The sequence below is a fragment of the Notolepis coatsorum genome, assembly GCF_963971535.1.
Source record: "Notolepis coatsorum genome assembly, chromosome: 2".
In the NCBI taxonomy this organism is placed as follows: domain Eukaryota; kingdom Metazoa; phylum Chordata; class Actinopteri; order Aulopiformes; family Paralepididae; genus Notolepis; species Notolepis coatsorum.
The window spans coordinates 146,044,759-146,067,258 of NC_140166.1; the positions used below are offsets into that span (position 1 = coordinate 146,044,759).

A 22,500-nucleotide genomic window follows, 5' to 3' on the forward strand; every position below is an offset into this window, starting at 1 on the left:
CCCCCTCAGCCCTACTGACACAGTACAGCTAGTGTCAACATACTGGATCTGACTCTTTCACTCTCTTTCACTCTCTCTTCGCTCTCTCTCGTTCACTCTCTTCTCTTCTCTCTCTCTTTCACGCTCTCTTCTCTTCTTTCTTTCTCTTTCAATCTCTCTTCTCTCTATCTCTCTCTCCCTCTCTCTCACTCTCTCTTCTCTTCCTCTCACTCTCTTCTCTCTCTCCCTCCCTCCCTCTCTCTCACTCTCTCTTCTTATCTCACTCTTCTCTCTCTCTCCTCTCCTTTCTCCTCTTCTCATTTCCTCTCTTCTCTTTTCTCTTCTTCTCTTCTCTCTCCCCCTCTCTCCCTCTCTTTTATCTTCTCTCTCACTCTTTTTCTTCTCTCTCCACTCCTCTCCTTTCTTCTAATTTCTTCTCTTCTTTTCTCCTCCCCTCCTCTCCTCTCTTCTCACTTCTTCTCTTCTCTTCTCCTCCCCTCCTCTCCTCTCTTCTCATCTCTCCTATTCTCTTCTTCTCTCTTCTCTTCTCTTTTCCTCGCCTCACCTCTTCTCCTCTTCTCTTCTCTCCTCTTCTCTCCTTCTCTTCTCCCCCCTCCTCTCTCTTTTCTCTTCCCTTTCATGTTATGATGCTTTTCTTGAATGTGGATGATAATGATCTAAAAAAAGAATACTAAAATGTGTAATAACCAGGAGGTGTTGAGTGTAGTTTATTACTAACTTATATACTTTATACCCAGTTTAACCACCTGTACATTGTATATTACTATTGCACTTTACTGTTACATTTGCACTACATTTGCAAACTTATTTGCGTTGTTCTGTACTTGTGCTGCATGATAATAAATTTGAATCTAATGTAATTAGTAGTTAGACCATGACAGCTAGAATCCGTGGTAGAAGAGGGTGGAGGAGAGAGGAGAATGAGCTGATGTTAATTTGTTAGGTCTTATATGGGACAAGATAAACAAGGTATCAGTTGCACATATGTTATAACTTAGGAGTTTCTCTCCCAACATCTTTCATGTGTGGATTTTCCTGAGTGACAAGCTACATTGATGCAACAATAACAGGCGGGTATGTGAGCTGGAAGACCTTTGACCTCTGTGGCCTAACATTAATACTCACTAGGAGTACAGGAGACGGAGATAATGACGTATTGTATCTTCTAGCTCCATTACACTAACCTTCTTTTCTCTCCTCTCCTCTCCTCTCCTCTCCTCTCCTCTCCTCTCCTCTCCTCTCCTCTCCTCTCCTCTCCTCTCCTCTCCTCGCCTCTCCTCTCATCCTCTTCTCTCCTCCCCTCGCCTCTCCTCGCCTCTCATCCTCTCATCCTCTCATCCTCTCCTCTCTCCTCCCCTCTCCTCTCCTCTCCTCTCTGCTCCTCTCCTCTCATCCTCTCCTCTCTTTTCCCGTCTCCTCTCCGCCCCTCTCCTCTCCTCCTCTCTCCGCTCCTCTCTCCTCTCCTCTCCTCTCCTCTCCTCTACTCTCCTCTCTCATCTCCTCCACTCCTGTTTCCTTGCCTCTCCCTCTCTCTCTCTGCCCCCCCCCCTCCTCTCCCTCTCTCTTCCTCAGCTGTGCATGATGTGTTTGGATCAGAGCAGCTCCAGCCACAGCCAGGCTGTTGTTCTCCAGAGAGATCTGATCAAACTACTGTCCCACTTCTGTCTACTGCCAGACAGCAATAGAATATCCTCTTCTCTTCTCTTCTCTTCTCTTCTCTTCTCTTCTCTTCTCTTCTCTTCTCTTCTCTTCTCTTCTCTTCTCTTCTCTTCTCTTCTCTTCTCTTCTCTTCTCTTCTCTTCTCTTCTCTTCTCTTCTATTCTCTTCTCTTCTCTTCTCTTCTCTTCTCTTCTCTTCTCTTCTCTTCTCTTCTCTTCTCTTCTCTTCTCTTCTCTTCTCTTCTCTTCTCTTCTCCTCTCCTCTCTTATCCTCTCTTCTCCCCTCCTCTCCTCTCCTCTCTCCTCTCTTCACTTCTCTCCTCTTCTCTCCTCTTCTCTTCTCCTCTATTATCCTCTATCCTCTTCTCTCCTCTCCTCTTCTCTTCTCTTCTCTTCTCTCCTCTTCTCTCCTATATTCTCTTCTCATCTCCTCTTCTCTTCTCTCTTCCCCTCTCTCTCCTCTCCATTCCTCTCTGCTCTTCTGTTCACTCTTCTCCTTCTCCTATATTTTCTTCTCATATCCCCTCTCCACTCCTCTCTCTCCTCTCTGCTCCTCTCTCTCCTCTCTGCTCCTCTCATCTCTTCTCCACTGCTCTCTTTGCCTCCCCCTCCCCTCCTTTCTTCTTTCTTCATCTCTCTGTCTCTCTCTGCCCCGCCTCCTCTCCTCTCTGCTCTCCAGCTGTGTATCATGTGTTTGGATCAGACCCAGTCACAGCCAGGCTCCTCTCCTCTGGGAGATGTTGTGTGTCTGCTCTCCTCTGGGAGATGTTGTGTGTCTGCTCTCCTCTGGGAGATGTTGTGTGTCTGCTCTCTGCTGGGAGACGGTAGGGAGAGACCGTAGGAGAGGTAATGATGCAGTCTCTCCGTCACAGAGCAGTTAGGGTCCTTCCTCTGCTCTTCACTTATCCATTGTTCTCTCGTTCTTCTCTCTGCTTCTTTTGTCTCCTCTTCCCTTTTCTCTCCTCTTCTCTCCTCTCTTCTCCTCTCCCCTCTCCTCCTCTCATCTCCTCTTCTCTCCTCTCTCTCATCTCTCCTCTCTCTTCTCCTCTCCCCTCTCCTCTTCTCTCCTCTCCTCTCCTCTCCTCCTCTCTCTCCTCTCCTCTCCTCTCTCCTCCTCTCCTCTCCTCTCCCCCCTGTTATATCACTAAATCACTAATCACAAGCGTACAGTGTTTTAATCAGATCCAGACTCAAACATCAACTATCTGAAGTGTCATGACTGAGTATTGAATGGAGGCAGTGATGAAACACAGTGTAGCTTTTTACACACATGCATGCATACATACATACATACATACATACATACATACATACATACATACATACATACATACATACATACATACATACATACATACATACATACATACATACATACATACATACATACATACATACATACATACATACATGCATAATCACAGAGAGAATTTGTCTACACATACACACAAGAACGATAACATTACTAGGCCTACAAACACTCGCATATGCAAACACACACACTTACACACACACACACACAAACATACACACATATACACACACACACACACACTAGGGCTGTCATGGAATATTCTATAGTGTAATTAATAATTGACAGTGGATTGGCAGAGGCAGTCTGACTCAACTTCTGCATACGTTTCATTTAGCAGATTGAACATTACTTGTAGGTTCTGTTCCTTGAGCTGAAGAACGTGCAACAACGTGGTGTGTGACGGCAGAGTTCAGAACCCACTCGTCAGAACACAGTGATTTGCACTCGGAGCTCAATCTAAAATCAGTGTTAATTTAGTCAACGAAAATGATGACTACATATGGTCGTCAACGAAGCTTTTTCCCCTGAAAAAGAAACTAGACGAGACGTCACATCATGTGACACTGACGTGATGAAATGATTCATGCAATGTCGTTGACTAAAAACTACGACACAAAATGTAGTTGGCAAAATAAAATCTTGCTAAACGTTTTATTCAACATCAACTTCAATTTTACTTGCTACTTGCTAGCTAACAGGAACTCGTTTGCCGACAGGAAAGTAGCAAACATAATTGTCTGTTCGGAACCCTTATCCCCAACACATCGTTCCGTGGGTGTGTGTTGCTCTGGTTGTATGGTCTTATGGGCACCACTGTTATGCTGGGGGTGTTGTTTCCCCCCGGGAGATATGGGAGGACGGACCAGATATTATGTTGTTGTTGTGAAGCTAACGTATTAGCAGGTGTAACTGAGGGGTACAATTCCCTGACTGTATTACTAGATATGATACTTACTACCACTACCTTTGTACTTAATATTCGGCCACCCAGTACACGGCATAAATATATTATCATGAACACTCTCACGTAGATGAAACGGATCCAACACAAATGTACGAATTAGAAACAGGTCTTTATTTCCTACACAGCGATGGTGTGTAGAATAAGCACTTAATCACTTAATTACATTTATGAATTGAAATAGTATGCACTTTTATGGCAAGGAGTATTCGTCGGTATATCAATAGATAATGTCCAATCTCTGAAGGCGCAGGTGGTAAATATACGACCTGGAATAGTTAAGGAATAACAGCAATGATACTTTAATGATTATAGGCTGGATACACTAGAGGGGGTTAATCCGGTCGCTTGTAAGCCGACAGGAGTAGGAGGGGGGGGGGGGGTAGAATCCAGCTGCCTCGTCCGGCCAAGGGTATCCCAGGTGAACCCACTGTAGTGCCGTTCAATGCGCCGGCGATCCTTGGACCACAGATGAAAGCAGGTGGACTCTTTGTGGGCCGGCTCTCTCCGGTCCACGGGGGAGAGATGTGGAGAGACCTCGTCTTGCAGAGCGTCTCCTCACCTTGCGTCCTCTCCAGGGGGGGGGGTTCCAACACACGGTAGTGTCGGGGGTCTTTATCCATAGAATAATCAAAGTATCCAAAGCATAATCCGTGCCTGGGAAGGCGGGCTGTCGTCGGTAGAATAATCCGGTATACAGGTCCACTCGCTCGTCGGCTCTGGGGCTCCTCGGGTGCAGCTTCACATAGGGTCAACCACCCTGGGTAAGCAGCCAGTTCTCTGCCCGAAACGATGGGGTACTGACTACGGTAGTATTCTCACCGCACGAAGCACTATATATTAACAGACTATTATTAGCTTAATAGACTACGTCCAACTCGACGATATAGTGCCAAATATGACTATTCAAATATTAATATACACGATGTCTCAATACCGATGGTAGGCCGAACTTGGCCTTACTCCCACACGTGGCGTCGCGGGGAGGCTTTACGTCTGTGACTCTATTGGAGGGTAAGAAACTGGACTGAAAAGAAAGTCCTACTTTAGTAGCGCAGTATATATACGCACTATGAACAAATAGTCCCATTAGTGGTGCGGTAGCCAAATTCCTACGCGGAACTAGGACTTGTTCGTACATGTCGAGCGGTACGTTTGAACTGGGTCTGAGGGGTATGGCAGCCTGGCACCAAGGTCTCGACCAATAGTAGAATGGAGACTATTATGGGATGTTCAGTAGGCTAGAATGGATATTCAATGCATATTGTACAAGGAATATACAAGGGATATCAGGGAATATTAGAGAATATACAAATACAATTAAATATATATATATAAATAAATATATATATTCGGTTTAATCTGGCCCTTCACAACAGCCACCCCCTGAATAGGTCCCAGACCTAATCAGTTAAACGGAGACAGATTAATCGCGTTGTCTATTTACACATAAGGGTTTGCTGTAGGGGTCAGTCAACTTCACAAAGTCATAGGGTTGTAGGGTCATGGTCATCATCGATTGTGTCTGGGAGTCGAGGCAGTTCTATGAGCCTTGCCACGGGACGGGTGTAAGTGCGACCCTGGACGAGCACTTCAGCTGCTCGGACCTTGCCGTCGGCACCGGTGATCACTTTGCTTACGCGGCCGGCCGGCCACATAGCTCTGGGCAGTGATTGATCAATAATCATGACGACTGTTCCTTCTGTCAAATTGTCTCTCTCCTTTACCCACTTCTGGCTGGTCTGTAGAGACGGTAGGTAGTGCAGTAGGAAACTGTTCCAAAACTTGTCGGCTAATACTTGGCTGTACCTCCACATTCGTCGGCCGTTCGCTTCTTCAGGCCGGTACATTGTCTGGGGTAATGTGGGATCTAGCCGCCCCATCAGGAGTGTGTTGGGGGTAACTGGGTCGATATCCGCCACATCACTGGAGACATATCCGAGGGGCTTCGAGTTAAGTACTCCCTCAATCTCCGTGAGGACTGTCATTAGGACTTCTTCCGCCACAGTCTGGGCCCCAAGTACTGCGTACAGGGCTGTCTTTATGGAGCGCACTTCTCGTTCCCAAGTGCCACCGAAGTGGGGTGCGTTTGGGGGGTTGAATTGGAAATCAACCTGTGCTGGAGCGAGGTGGGTCTTAAGTTCTGGGCCCATAGCTTGGAAGCTCTCTCTCAGCTCTCTTTCGCCGCCTTTAAAGTTTGTCCCATGATCGGACAATAGGGTAGACGGTCTTCCTTTCCGTGATATGAATCTACGGAAGGCCATAAGGAATGAGTCTGTGCTCATGGTCGGGAGAAGCTCGATGTGTATCGCTCTGGTGGTCATGCATTTGAATACAATACCCCACCGCTTCTCGGCTCCTCTTCCTTTCTTTATGTGCAGCGGGCCAAAGCAGTCCATACCCGTTGAGTGGAATGGCTTGTCACCGATTCGGAGGCGACATGGAGGAAGGTCAGCCATCCTTGGTATGCTGGGCTGCGCGCGCCACTTGCGGCAGTCTAGACATGTTCGTTGGAAGCGTCGTACCGCCTCTCTTCCTTGTAGGATCCAGTAACGACGTCTGATTTCCGCGAAGACTCTTTCTGCTCCTGCGTGATGTACATCCTCATCGTATTTCTTTATAATCAGCTCTGTGACCTTGTGTCGGCTGTTCAATACGATCGGGTATTTAATGTCATCCGGTAGATTGGGGGCTCTGCGTAGGCGACCACCCACTCTGATGAGGGTGTGAGCGTCGCTCTCGGGGGCCAGGTGAATTAATCTGCTGTCGGATGGGACGGGCTTTCCTCCCTGTAGACAGGCCAATTCATCGGGGAACGAGTCTCTCTGGGCTCGCTGCAGTAGAAGCAATTCTGCTTCCTCGTAGTTAGCTGCTGACATATCAGCGGGGGACTTGCACTCCGGGTGGTACCGCAGGAATGTTCTTTGTTGTGCACTCTCTATGGACGTGCAATCGTTTATGTTAGGGTCGGTGGAGGCTACGGTGCTCAATCCACAGAACACAGACTTCTTAATTTCCACCTCCTCTGGACTTGCTTCCCTCGGGATAGGCATGGGCCACTGTCCTTCCGGGAGTCTTAGGAATGCGGGGCCGTCACTGTAGACATTGCGACGGGTGAGGTCATCCAGGGGCATCCCCCGGGTGATGACGTCAGCTGGGTTCTGTTTTGTATCAATGTAGCGCCACTCTGTTTCTCCGGTTAACTCTTCGGTTAAGTCTTGAATCTCGGTGACTCTGACTCCCACGAAGACTTTGTACTTGCATGAGTCCGATTTGATCCAGGCGAGTACCGTCGTGGAATCTGACCACAGGATTGTTCTAGACACCGGTATGGTGAGCTCACGTTGGATGAGCGTGGCTAGGTGCGCTCCGGCTAGGGCTGCGCAGAGCTCTAGACGTGGGATAGATTGTTGCTTGCTATTGTCTATTGAGCGGGCGAGGACAAATGCTGTGTAGATCTCTCCCCCCTGGTCTTGGGCCCGCAAGTAGGCTACTGATCCGTAAGCGACCTCTGAGGCGTCACTGAAGACGTGTAAGTCCATTTTACATGTCTCTGGCCTCACCGTGGGTGGGAAGTAGCTTCGGCGCATATTAACGCCTGGGAGTGAGTGGAGCTCCATCTCCCACTCTCTCCAGGTGGATGCAAGGTGTGCGGGAATGGGGTCGTCCCAGCCCTGGTCCTTGTCCCACAATGCTCGTACAATCATTTTTGCCCTGGTGGTGTACGGTAGAATACATCCTAGCGGGTCATATTGTCGGGCGAGTGTTGTGTACACACTCCGTCTAGTGGTCGGCGCCGCCGCCGGCCTTCCCTGCTCCGTAGTCAGGGGCTTGTGTCTGTAGTGAAGCGAATCTGTTTTGAATCGCCACACCAATCCCAGGGTCATCTCCTGGGCTTCTCCCGGGATTGTAGCCATCCAGGTCTCGCTGCTGGCTGCCTTGTCCTCGGAGGAGAGGCTGCGCAGTACTTGCGGATCGCTGCTGGCCCACTGCCTGAGATCAAAGCCGCCTTTGATCCATGAGGCGCGGAGTTTAATCAGGAGAGCCTCGGCTTCTTCCTGGGTTGAAAGGCTTTGTAGACAGTTGTCTACGTAGAAGCTGTTCTTTACGCTGTGTCGGACCTCTTCGTCCGCTGCTGGGTCCTCTGCTACATGTTTCTGTAGTGCAAATGTCGCACAGCAGGGGCTGCACGTCGTTCCGAAGGGGAGGACTTCCCATTGGTAGATGGCTGGGTGCTCATCTCCTGGCTTCTCTCTCCATAGGAACCGTAACAGGGGCTTGTCCGCCTCTACTAATCTCACCTGCAGGAACATTCCTTTAATGTCCCCGCTGATGGCCACCTTTTCCTGGCGGAAGCGGAGTAGAACGCCGAGTAGGGAGGGGCCGAGTGTGGGACCGGGCAGTAACTCTTTATTCAGATTTTGGGATCCGATCTGGTAGCTGCAGTTAAATACTATGCGGTCTTTACCGTTGTGATGGACCTTGTGGTGGGGCACGTACCACGATTCAGTGGTCTGGTCAGCCTCTTTAATGTCCATCTTTGTGACATGTCCCGCTGTGATGAGCTTCTCAATCTCAGCGCGGTATACACTCTCTTGGGCGGGGTTCTTGGCTAAGCGCCGCTCCGTGTTCAGCAGGTACCGTTCTATGGCGTCTGTCTTGGCGTGGAAAGTAGGCATTCCTTCTCGCCGCAGGAGTGGCGTGGCGTATCTCAACACGCCGTTGACCGGGACTCTCTTGGTCCCTGTCTCGAGGAGGTGAATGGCGTAAATGTCATCTTTAGAGCGAATGTCTTTCTTTCCATTCTTAAAGGGCATTTGTTCCAAGCTCCATAGCCGCTCTACGTGTTGCAGGAGTGCGGTTTCTCCCTCTGTGACTCGGGAGTGGAGACATCTAGTGGCTGTACTTCGGTTGAGAGATTTGGCGAGCGGGCCTTGGAGAGTCCATCCCAAACGGGTCTCGACTGCTGCAGGACAGCCTCGGGGTCCGGTATGAACCCGGTCTATCGGGACAATGAGGTCTGCATGGTCGGAGCCTATCAACAGGGTCGGCATAGCATTGTCTATGAGCGGGATCGGTAACTTGCGCAGATGTGCATATTTCTCCATCAGCTTGGCGACGGGGTATGTGTACCGCGACAGTCCTATTTCTTGGCTGGTGAAAGCGTCTGCAATCTGGTACCGTCGCTCAGGCTGGCCGCTTGCTGCGATAGAGAATGAGACATTCTCGCCCTTTATCGTCTTCAAATCTCGTCTTATTGTCCGAATTGTCATTTGGGTTTCGCTTCCCCGCAGCCCTAGTTGGGCCGCAGCGGAGGCGAGCAGCAGGGTCTTCTCTGACCCGTCATCGAGGACGGCGTAAGTGTCCAGGACTTTATTCTGGTGGCTTAGTGTCACACGCACTACTTTTAGGAGTACTCGGGCTCCACTGCTGCTGGCGGGATCGATGTACATGACGCTCGCTTTGCGGCTGGATGGTGCAGGTGAAGGGCGCCGTCTGTTACTGTCGTGAAGTATGTCCAGATGGGCTCCATCGCACTTGGTGCACCTTTTCTTTAAGCGGCATTCGGCTGCCATGTGTGAGCGCGCACAGCGAAAACAGCGCTTGTTGGACTTTATCCATTGACCTGCTTCCTCCGCGTTCAGCTTGGGGAAGGAGTCACATTGCGCTAGCCAGTGTTCTTTCTCACAGTAGGGGCACACTATCTTCCACTTCTCCGTTCTGGAGGGGGTACTGTGGCTCCTGCTGCTCGGTACTGACTCCGATTGGTGCATCACAGTCACCGATCTTCTTCCATCATTTAGTCGTCTGGTTCCTTCTCTGGAGCCAGGGGTGCTCCGTCCGAATGTATCTAGCCGTAGGCTGCTGACTTCTCTCGCCAGAAAGTCTGCTAGATCGGGGAGGTTCGGTTCGGGGCCATTCGGGTCTCTGTGGTCCCTCTGCCGCCTAAAGCGATCCTGACGAGCGGGCGGCAGCTTCTCCAGGATCCTTTCCACATTTGAGTTGGCGTAAAGTTCATACTTCCCCTTCTCTCTTTGCGCTCCCAACATCCCTACCAGGGACTGCACTCTGATGGACAGGTCGTCCAGTGCTCGATTGTCTATTGCTGGGGGTAAGCGGTCGATGTGTCGGATCTCCTGGATCACGTAATCCCATATGCGCCCATACCTCTGGTCCAATGCTACCAGCGCTGCTGTGTATGGGGTGGTGGAAGTCGCGTAGGCGAGCGCTATATTATGTGCGCGGGGCACCTTTAAGTGCTGCCGTAGGATGGCGTATTTGTGGCGTTCATCCAATACATCCACCAACATGGTCTCCAGACCCATGCGGAGTTCTGTATACTGGGCCCGGTTCTCTTGGGTGAAGTCGGGTACCATAGGCGTGCCAATGTATGACGCTGACTGTGGATACATCGGCGAGCGTTGGGGGAGAGGCCTCCTAGGCGAGTCTCCTCCCGCTCCTTGGTATGGGCTGGTACCGGCAGTGTACCATGGCCCGCTTGTCCAGGTGCTGTTCCTCGGTGCGGGTCGTGCGTCGTGCTCACCCGTGTATAGAGTCGGGGGTCTGTAGCGCAGCTCCGCGGGAGTATAGCCTGGGCTGTACCGGACCTCCTGGTCCGGTAGAGTACTGTGCTGTCTTCGGGCGCGGTTCTCCTCCTCTTCCTCTTCGTCTTCAGTTAGGTCATCCAGTGCTTGTAGTCTCTGGTTTAGCCTCTCCACAGGATATGCTGCTCCTTCCCGGTTGCTAGGTCTCGCTTGGACCGGTGGGGGGAGGTGGTCTGTGGGGGGTATAGACCTCGTCTGTTGGTCAAGTTCAGGGTTGTTTACTCGGCTAGGGGATGCCGCCCTGGAGGTGTGTCTAGACGAGTTCCTGGAGCCTCTGGCGGAGGGAGAGGGTGTTGTCCGTCTGATCAGCTGTTCTATTAGTTGCGCTTGCTGTCTGTCGCGCTCTGCGTCCCGTAGAGCACCAGCAGCTGCTCGCTGGCTGTCTGCTCGGTCTCGGGCCACATTCTCTTCCATCTGAATGCGTCTTATTTCCAGGCGTATGTGCTCTTCTTCGCTCCGTTGCTGTAGCTGCAATCGATCGCGTTCACCCTGGAGTCTATCGCGTTCAGTAGAGGCTTTCAGGCTGACGAGGAATGCCTGCTGTAGGGTCCTCTCTGCCTCGCTGGGAGAAGGCGGTTGTATAGGGGAGCCTTCCCTCGGGGTACTCCTTGCGGAGCCTTGGAGCTCTATCTCCACGGTGCTCTCCCCGTCTTCTTCCGTGCCGAGTTCTCTCTCGGTAGCGTTGTATTCCTCCCGGGACTCATCGGGGACTACTTCTTCAGTACTGGCGGGGTGTGAAGTCATGTCTGGTTCCCACTGGTCCCCACCGTGAACTTGGTCAGTTACATTAGAGCCCGTAGGGGCCTCTATGGTCGGGGTAGTCTGGGCGTTGGGGTTAGACATACTTTTACTTTCTAGTTTTACCGCGTTTACTGTTAGTAGAAGACTAGGTTGTTGACTGACAGCGTAAGCCTCTAAGTACTGAGGGAGCCGTCGTTCGCGCTGCGGGCGTTGGTTAGGAGGATCGTTTCGTGGAGTGTTCATCATAGGCCATTTCAATATTAATAACACTATATTAATATTACACTAATTACCATCCGGCTCGAAGGACCAATTGTAACTGAGGGGTACAATTCCCTGACTGTATTACTAGATATGATACTTACTACCACTACCTTTGTACTTAATATTCGGCCACCCAGTACACGGCATAAATATATTATCATGAACACTCTCACGTAGATGAAACGGATCCAACACAAATGTACGAATTAGAAACAGGTCTTTATTTCCTACACAGCGATGGTGTGTAGAATAAGCACTTAATCACTTAATTACATTTATGAATTGAAATAGTATGCACTTTTATGGCAAGGAGTATTCGTCGGTATATCAATAGATAATGTCCAATCTCTGAAGGCGCAGGTGGTAAATATACGACCTGGAATAGTTAAGGAATAACAGCAATGATACTTTAATGATTATAGGCTGGATACACTAGAGGGGGTTAATCCGGTCACTTGTAAGCCGACAGGAGTAGGAGGGGGGGGGGGGGGGTAGAATCCAGCTGCCTCGTCCGGCCAAGGGTATCCCAGGTGAACCCACTGTAGTGCCGTTCAATGCGCCGGCGATCCTTGGACCACAGATGAAAGCAGGTGGACTCTTTGTGGGCCGGCTCTCTCCGGTCCACGGGGGAGAGATGTGGAGAGACCTCGTCTTGCAGAGCGTCTCCTCACCTTGCGTCCTCTCCAGGGGGGGGGGTTCCAACACACGGTAGTGTCGGGGGTCTTTATCCATAGAATAATCAAAGTATCCAAAGCATAATCCGTGCCTGGGAAGGCGGGCTGTCGTCGGTAGAATAATCCGGTATACAGGTCCACTCGCTCGTCGGCTCTGGGGCTCCTCGGGTGCAGCTTCACATAGGGTCAACCACCCTGGGTAAGCAGCCAGTTCTCTGCCCGAAACGATGGGGTACTGACTACGGTAGTATTCTCACCGCACGAAGCACTATATATTAACAGACTATTATTAGCTTAATAGACTACGTCCAACTCGACGATATAGTGCCAAATATGACTATTCAAATATTAATATACACGATGTCTCAATACCGATGGTAGGCCGAACTTGGCCTTACTCCCACACGTGGCGTCGCGGGGAGGCTTTACGTCTGTGACTCTATTGGAGGGTAAGAAACTGGACTGAAAAGAAAGTCCTACTTTAGTAGCGCAGTATATATACGCACTATGAACAAATAGTCCCATTAGTGGTGCGGTAGCCAAATTCCTACGCGGAACTAGGACTTGTTCGTACATGTCGAGCGGTACGTTTGAACTGGGTCTGAGGGGTATGGCAGCCTGGCACCAAGGTCTCGACCAATAGTAGAATGGAGACTATTATGGGATGTTCAGTAGGCTAGAATGGATATTCAATGCATATTGTACAAGGAATATACAAGGGATATCAGGGAATATTAGAGAATATACAAATACAATTAAATATATATATATAAATAAATATATATATTCGGTTTAATCTGGCCCTTCACAACAGCAGGTGTTGTGTATGAGAAGGGAAGTATCAACCTGTAAAACCCCATATTGAGCTGGAAATAAAGCACCATACAGAAAAGGAAACTCCTCTTTCTTCCCTACATTACTGCATGACGGATCGCTACATTATGTTTATCCACCACAATAGAACACATTAAATAGCTTACATAAGTCTAACCAGCTAGCACTAAAGTTAGCTTTTTTTGTTTAGAAAAAGCTCACACCAACTTATGAGGCTGTAACTGAGTGGCGAGACTAAACAAAAAAGACTAAATCGAAACTAAACAAAAAAGACTAAAGCGAAAATGCTCAGACCTGTAGTTGACTAAAACTTGACTAAATGAAAAATAGATAAAGATGACTAAATATGATGAAAACGAAAAAGAGCATTTGAGACATGACTGAGACTAAAACTAAAATTAAAAATAGCTGATGAAATTAACACTGTCTAAAAGCCCCGGTTGGAAATACTTCAGATCTTGATCAACTTGTGGAACCTCGAGACAAAGTTGTATGCAAGCTATGTAAACTACAGCTGGCCTACCATCTTTTATTTTATTTTATGCTAACGCTATTTGGAGAGTTTTCTGTTTTTTTTAATAGCACTTTATTGTAAATCATCCCTCGGGGTAAAACGTGTAGATATTGAATAATGAATAGAGACAGAAGCGTCATGCAGGTCCCTAATGGTTTGATTACTAGTCCCCGTTTCATGTCAAGGAAAAGATATCGCTTCATGTTTATCACACCTTGCTCAGAGGCGTGTTGCTGTGTATGAATGTCCGTTATATAACTTTTATTAATTTGATCTCGCAGAGAGAGAGAGAGAGAGATAAGTAGTCAAATGTCATTTCTGACAACCCTAACACACACAAGAACCCCAGCTAAATGAAAGCCCCAGGGGTGAGCACAGGAGGTCGTTAGGGAGCAGCTCAGCTAATTAGCAGCGTGACTTGGAGCCTCCAGACATCACGCACGTCCCTGTGAGAGAAACTGTCTCAAGTGGGCGTCGCCAGGGCGACTGGATCCACAGGAAACATGCCTTTAATCTGAAGGAAGGACGTTGTAGTGTAAATTGTATGTGGTCGTTCAAATAGAGAATGCATGTGTCAGTGGAGTGGGATGTTCTGAAGCCAGATTGGAATTCATAGATTCCCTTTTTTTCCACAAGGTACTTTTCGACCTGTTCGTATACTATTCTTTCCATAACTTTCAAGATGGAGGTAAGAATTGAAACAGATGGGTTCAAAAGATGGGAGAGGGGGGCATAACGGCAATATGTACAATGATAGAAGGAGGGGAGATCCAGACTCTACAAAAATTGAAAGAAAGATTCGGACTAGAGAATAGAGACCACTTTAGATATTTACAGATTAGAGACTACTACAACAAGGAAATAAAACTAGACAAAGACAAAGATCAGAATGGGATAATTAGGATAATGGTAAAAGCATACGAAGGAAGGAAGGGGAGGGGGATATCAGCACTATATCAGGCAATAATGGACAGCAAGGACATCACAACCATATATATAAAGGAAAAGTGGGGGAAGGAATTAGAAACGGAGATAACAGAAGAAGAATGGTATAACATATGTAAGATACAACACACAACCACAGGGTCAAGGATATGGAGGGAGTTTGGGTGGAAAAACATAATTAGATTCTTTATAACACCAGAAATACAGGGCAACTATACACCAACACAGAAACCATGCTGGAGAAAATGTGGACAGGAAATAGCAAACCACACACACATATTCTGGGGATGTCAGATAATAAAGAACTATTGGGAAGAGATAGGAGAGATAATAAATGAAATAGTAGGATATGAAATACCCCAGACAGGCCAAGTATTGTATTTAGGGAACTTAACACAGGAAGGAATTCAGGAGGAAGACAAATACTTGATTAAGATATTACTAGTAGCAGCCAAGAAAGCATTGACGAAAATGTGGTATAGAGTTGAAGCACCGACGAAAGAACAATGGACAGAGATAGTAGGAGGGATACAGGAAATGGAGAGAATCACACATAGGCTGAGGCTACAAGATGAGAAGTTTGAGTCAAAATGGGAGAAGTGGGAAGAGTATAGAAAGAAAATAAACGACATCACAGGAGAGTGAAAAGGAGACAAGAAGAGAAATAGAAATCGAAATGAAAATGAACTATGAATGTACCAAAGAACCCATGTCACTTTATTCTTTTATATCCTTTTCTTTTATTTAAAACAATTTTTTTAGTTAATTTATTTTAGGTCAACTCTGCATTTGATTTTGATATTATTTTCTACTATATATTTTTTTATCTTTTAGTTCTTAACTGTCAAATTGTATTGCACTGTCTCTTATAATTTTGACCGCCAATTGTAATGTTGTACGTGGATGTTTGTTTGTAAATCAAGAAACTGAAAATAAAAATGTAAGTATAAAAAAAAAAAATTATAATCGGAACAGAGCGGTAGTTGCCTGGGTCTAATTTGCTGCCTTTTTTTGTGCAGGGGGGTCACTCTCGCAATTTTGAAGTCCTTGGGGACGTGTCCCTGTTTTATGGAGAGGTTTATTATGTGTGTGATGACCAGTGATGCCAGTAACGCGTTACTAAGTAACGCGTTATTGTAATCTGATTACTTTCCCCCGAAAATAGTAATCTAACGCGTTAATCTTTAAAAGCCAGTAATCTGATTGCAGTTACTTGTCCAAGTGGATGTGCATTACTATTTCGTTACTATCTCATCATAAATTCATAATGCAGGCGGAATGCAGTATTTTATTTCGTTTTCGACAGTCAAAAATACATTTTGAGCTGTTTTTCTTTTGGGAGTGACGTGGTGTGGCAGTGAAAGGGTTAAATACAAGAATGTGTCCCGCGGCGTGACTGGTCCCTCTGTCTGAGTGACTCTGCTTTGGTCCAATCACATTCCCCATCCACAGTCTGCGAATCAGAGGCAGAGTAGGGCGGGTCTTCACAGCACGTCATGTGACATATGCGCCAATCGTGTGACAGCAGGGCTCCGTAGTCGGAGAATTCCACCCCAAAACGCTTGGCAAAATTAAAAGTGAAACCGCAAGATGACTTTTGCGGTTTCTGTTCAGAATTCCACCCCAAAACGCTCGTCTAAACGTAGCCTCAGTCACTACTTCACGGCGGAGGAAACAAAATACTGTCTACCGCTAAAAACAGCACATCCAATTGCATTGAAAGCATCTGGAATCACAACACTAGCCGACGCTTCGACTAGGTACAGGAGGGTTGATGGTGGCAGAGCAAAAGCTCTTATTTGCCAGATTTACAGTTAATTTACATGTTAAAGAGAGACTGATTGTATGTTTATAGAGAGACATTTATAAAAACAATTTAATAGTTACAGTTGATATAATTGAAATAATAGTTCAGCCTGCATTTGTTAGATGTGATACACTGGTTTTGTAAAACCACTGGCTGGCTGCTCTAATGCTGTGAGCATCATAGACTGTTGCTTTACCATACTTGATGGTACAGAAGCTGAAGCACTAGTTTAACAATTTACGTTATGTGCAGAGAAACAAGTTAAAAACAATTTATGCACTTTCAATAAAGCGTTTAAAAAAAACTGTTGGGGGAACGACGACGACTTCGTAACCTAGTTACTTTCAAAGTAACTAAGTTACTCTGATAATCAAGTAATCAGTAAAGTAACTTAGATTACTTTTTAAAGGAGTAATCAGTAATCAGTAATCAGATTACTTTTACAAGTAATCTGTGGCATCACTGGTGATGACTGGGGTGATGGCGGCTGCTGAGTCTCTGAGGAATTTGGAGGGGATGTTGTCATGGCCAGTGGCCTTGTTAGGTTGGAGGGCGCTCAGTTTTTACCATTTCGAGTTTGAAATCGTCTTTTTTGTAGTATGCTACTATGTGTTCTACCCCATAATGCCCTGAGTGGGAGGGTAGTTTATTAACCAGTGGTGTGGCTATGTTCGTAAAGAAGATGTTTAACAAATTGGCCACATCCAGCTCGTCTGTGATGAGAGTGTTGTCTTGTCTTAGTGTTGATGTTTGTGAATCTGGTTTTCAGTTTCTTACTGCAGCCTAGTTGGTTGTTGAGTGATTTCCAAAGCTCACAGGGTTTGTTTTTGTTTTCCTCAGTTTTATCATTGACAAAAAAAAATGCCAATTTTTTATCCTGGTGTTTATATAGTTTCTTAGCCTGTTTCGTTGTTGTCTGAGTTGAACCACGTGGGCTCGGAGGTCACTGTGTCTGCGTTGAACCACGTGGGCTCGGAGGTCACTGTGTCTGCTTTGAACCACGTGGGCTCGGAGGTCACTGTGTCTGAGTTGAACCACGTGGGCTCGGAGATCACTGTGTCTGAGTTGAACCACGTGGGCTCGGAGGTCACTGTGTCTGAGTTGAACCACGTGGGCTCGGAGATCACTGTGTCTGAGTTGAACCACGTGGGCTCGGAGGTCACTGTGTCTGAGTTGAACCACGTGGGCTCAGAGGTCACTGTTGTCTGAGTTAAACCACGTGGGCTCGGAGGTCACTGTGTCTGCGTTGAACCACGTGGGCTCGGAGGTCACTGTGTCTGAGTTGAACCACATGGGCTCGGAGGTCACTGTTGTCTGAGTTGAACCACGTGGGCTCGGAGGTCACTGTGTCTGAGTTGAACCACGTGGGCTCGGAGGTCACTGTGTCTGAGTTGAACCACGTGGGCTCGGAGGTCACTGTGTCTGAGTTGAACCACGTGGGCTCGGAGGTCACTGTCTGAGTTGAACCACGTGGGCTCGGAGGTCACTGTTGTCTGAGTTGAACCACGTGGGCTCGGAGGTCACTGTTCGCTCGGAGATCACTGTTGGAGCTTTTGGCAAGCTTTGACTTTTTTTTATCCACTTTTTCTATTTTTCTCCCATCCCAATTTAGCAGTGCCAATTCTCCCCTCCCCTGTCTTGAACGTTGCTCGCATGTGCCCCCCACTGGCTGGTTGTAGGGAGGATAGAAGCCTTGCATCACGTGTAGGGATGGGTACCTTTCACATTTGAACCGATACCGGTACCGGTACCGGTACCTGTGAATCGATACCGGTACCCAACGGTACCTTTTTCCGGTACTTTAAAAAAAAATAAAAAAAAAATAATTTTTTTTTTTTTATTATTTTCTTTTTTTTTCTTTTTTTTCTTTTTTTTACTTTTTTCTTTTCATGTCAACGTTCACACGCACAATATATGCTTACCTAGGATTTGACTTGATTCAACAACAAAGCAGTCGGAGCAATGACAAGCCGAAAACTGTCGAAATTTAATTTACCTACCTCAGTCGTAAAAAAAAATCAAATAACTACAATTTCGACAGTTTTCGGCTTGTCATTGCTCCGACTGCTTTGTTGTTGAATCAAGTCAAATCCTAGGTAAGCATATATTGTGCGTGTGAACGTTGACATGAAAAGAAAAAAGTAAAAAAAAAAAGTAAAAAAAGTAAAAAAAAAAAAAAATTATAAAAAATATTTTTTTTTATTTTTTTTTTTATTTTTTTTTCGGTTTCTCACTTGATTCGATACTCGGTAGTACCGACGTGTTTCGGTTCGGTACCTCAAAAGTACCGAATTCGGTACCCATCCCTAATCACGTGTCCCCTCCGGTACACGAGGAGGCAGCCAGTCACATCTTTTCACCTGCCAGCGCGGACTCTCATTGGCAAGGTGTAACGTATGGGAGGCTCACACTACCCCCGTCATTTCCTGTCTCTGCTGTGCAGGCGTCCCCCGACCGACCTGTAGGAGTCGCTGTCCACAACATCCAGATTACCACCCATCGACTTCCACCCGCTAACTCTGCCAATTGAGTTAGTATGACGGCCGGCCCAAGCCGGAGGCAACGCCAACAGCCGGATTCGATACCGGTGTCTCGTGTGTTGGTGACGAGCGCAATGTCCGCTGCGCCACCCAGCCGCCCCGCTTTGACTTTTATGAAGTTCGGAGCATTGTTTGTCTCTGGTTTTCATAGCGGTCAGTCTGTCCGAATGCATCCATGGCTCAGCGCGATTTTTAACCCTGGTGGTTCTTAGGGGAGCCTCGTTTTCCTTGTTTGATGGTGGGGCTGCTCATTTGTTTACATGTGGATCACTGATTGTGTCTTTAAGACAGGTTGACAGGGGAGGTAAGCGCGGCCAGATGGTGGGCTCTTATCCTGGCCTCCAGACTAGACGTGTGTGAGTGTCTTTAATGATTTCCTGTTTCAGTCTATGATTAGAATTGTTACATAACGCCGGCTGCCGTTAGCATCGCTCATTCAGCACAGCAGATGTTTTTCAAATGTTTTCTCTGGTCATTAACCAACCCTCATTTGGTTTCGCCTGCGCGTGTGCGTGTACACACTTGCACCTCAACCTCGGCTAACCTCTTCTGCACCTCATTAGGAGAAAGGCTTTGGTTAAAGCGGAGGTTATGGTGTGGGTTGAGTTTAGCCATGTACCACTGAAGGGTAGGGGGTGAATGAAAGTCGACCGAATGTCCTTTGCAACTATAACAACATGAGGACGTGTGTGTGTGTGTGTGTTTCCTCCAGGCGGCCTGTGTACCGGTGATGCTGAGTAATGGCTGGGAGCTCCCCTTCTCCGAGATCATCGACTGGAACACAGCAGCTGTTATTGGAGACGAGAGGCTCCTACTACAGGTAGAAACATGTAATAAACGAAGAGGAGAGGCTGCTACTACTACAGGTAGAAACATGTAATAAACTAAGACCAGAGGCTGCTACTACTACAGGTAGAAACATGTAAAACAGGTAAAACATGTAATAAACTAAGACCAGAGGCTGCTACTACTACAGGTAAACATGTAATAAACTAAGACCAGAGGCTGCTACTACTACAGGTAACACATGTAATAAACTGCTACTACTACAGGTAAACATGTAATAAACTAAGACCAGAGGGCTGCTACTACTACAGGTAAAACATGTAATAAACTAAGACCAGAGGGCTGCTACTACTACAGGTAAACATGTAATAAACTAAGACCAGAGGGCTGCTACTACTACAGGTAAAACATGTAATAAACTAAGACCAGAGGCTACTACTACTACTACAGGTAAAACATGTAATAAACTAAGACCAGAGGCTACTACTACTACAGGTAAAACATGTAATAAACTAAGACCAGAGGCTGCTACTACTACAGGTAACACATGTAATAAACTAAGACCAGAGGCTGCTACTACTACAGGTAAACATGTAATAAACTAAGACCAGAGGCTGCTACTACTACAGGTAACACATGTAATAAACTGCTACTACTACAGGTAAACATGTAATAAACTAAGACCAGAGGCTACTACTACTACAGGTAAAACATGTAATAAACTAAGACCAGAGGCTGCTACTACTACAGGTAACACATGTAATAAACTAAGACCAGAGGCTGCTACTACTACAGGTAAACATGTAATAAACTAAGACCAGAGGCTACTACTACTACTACAGGTAACACATGTAATAAACTAAGACCAGAGGCTACTACTACTACAGGTAACACATGTAATAAACTAAGACCAGAGGCTACTACTACTACAGGTAACACATGTAATAAACTAAGACCAGAGGCTACTACTACTACTACAGGTAACACATGTAATAAACTAAGACCAGAGGCTGCTACTACTACAGGTAACACATGTAATAAACTAAGACCAGAGGCTGCTACTACTACAGGTAACACATGTAATAAACTAAGACCAGAGGCTGCTACTACTACAGGTAACACATGTAATAAACTAAGACCAGAGGCTGCTACTACTACAGGTAACACATGTAATAAACTAAGACCAGAGGCTACTACTACAGGTAAAACATGTAATAAACTAAGACCAGAGGCTGCTACTACTACAGGTAAAACATGTAATAAACTAAGAGGAGAGGCTGCTACCAGTGTTAATTTTGGCAGCTATTTTCATTTTAGTTTTAGTCATGTGTCAAGTGCTCCTCTTTCGTTTTTCATCATATTTAGTCATCTTCATTTATTTTTCGTTTAGTCAGTTTTAGTCCACTAAATGTCTGAGCATTTTAGTCTTAGTCAGTTTTTGTCTCAATTTTGTCTTTTTTGTTTTAGTCTAGATTTTGTCGACGAAAACGGATGGATTTTTTGTCTATTTTTAGTTAATGTACTAAAAAAATTCAATTATATTATATAAATTATTAAACTTTTTTTTTCTTCTTTTTTACAGCTACTGTTTTAGGGCTCGCGTCCACCTGCCTCACATTTATGACCGCACGCGTCTTTTTTCAATGTATCCCAATGGGGAGAGAGCGTATGCGGCCGCATGCGCCGCCTATAGAAAGTGCGCTGCAGTCGGCTTCTTTTTTCAGCTTTTTTGTGCGGCCGAAAGTTGAAACTTTTTTAACTTTTCAGAGCGATGCGCTGAGCTCATTTTCAGACAACCAATCACAGCCATTCATATCTACCACTCTGTTCGTAACCTGACACCGGAGCTGCCTGCCTGTCTTGGCTGTCTCCCACAGTAGACGGGCCATTGAGATTCGCGACAAAACACAAATACACTAATAATAATAACTACACGAATACACTACTAAAAAGCTAATAAAAAGCAAAGGGCGAACTGTGGTGTCAGGCAATAACTATATATATAATTAATATACAATAAAGTTATTAAAATATGCTATAATATGTGCAAAACTGCGGCATGAAAAAACGATAAAAGGATGGCTGTAGATTTCTTTCTGTCATCTACAAGATGCGCTTCATGCCAGCGCTGCCGGCGCACTATCAGTGTTTTTGTGAGCCAGGTGGACGCGGGCCCTTATACTGTTTTTTAGTAATAACTAGAAAGTAATGGTATTTATTCAACAACAGGTGATTGTATAGATTAGTATTAGTATCATTAAATGACAACTATGCTCAACTATGCTTCACCCACAGAATGGTTGTTGGCACATTGGTTCCACACGGACATTATACGTTGTTGCACTTGCTTCCAGAAGGCTCCGTTTAGGTCAGCTAGTAGCAGAGGCTCTGTTGTGATTTTGAATGCACAATAAATATTCAACATTCTCTTTTGAGACTCCGCCTCAGACTCTTATCATTTGGCACTAAAAGCTAAACATTGTCACCGGTATGGCTGTCCGCAACATGTCATTAATTGTGTGCGAGAGGTCTATCAGTTAGCCACATTAGCGTGAGCTAGGTTAGCCACTAGTTAACGCGAGCAAGATAGAAATACAAACAATGTAACGTTACTGGTGAAAAGGTGATTTACCTTGGAATACTCCTTTGCCAACTTGCTGTACTTTGTTTGTTATCAGTGTCTGATGTTAGCTTGTTATCAGTGTCTGATGTTAGTTTGTTATCAGTGTCTGATGTTAGCTTGTTGTCAGTGTCTGATGTTAGCTTGTTGTCAGTGTCTGATGTTAGCTTATTATCAGTGTCTGATGTTAGCTTGTTAGCTTGTTGTCAGTGTCTGATGTTAGCTTGTTAGCTTGT

The 22,500-nt window shown here is 46.2% G+C and overlaps 1 protein-coding gene across 1 annotated transcript in view; it reads left to right on the top strand.

The window, feature by feature from the left end:
* LOC311222855 (exostosin-1b-like) overlaps positions 1 to 22,500 on the top strand; it is a 209,729-nt gene that overhangs the window by 114,854 nt on the left and 72,375 nt on the right. The window contains exon 3 of the mRNA XM_084307492.1: positions 19,571 to 19,678. Coding sequence (XP_084163618.1) covers positions 19,571 to 19,678 — 108 coding nt within the window. The remainder of the gene's footprint in view (positions 1 to 19,570; positions 19,679 to 22,500) is intronic.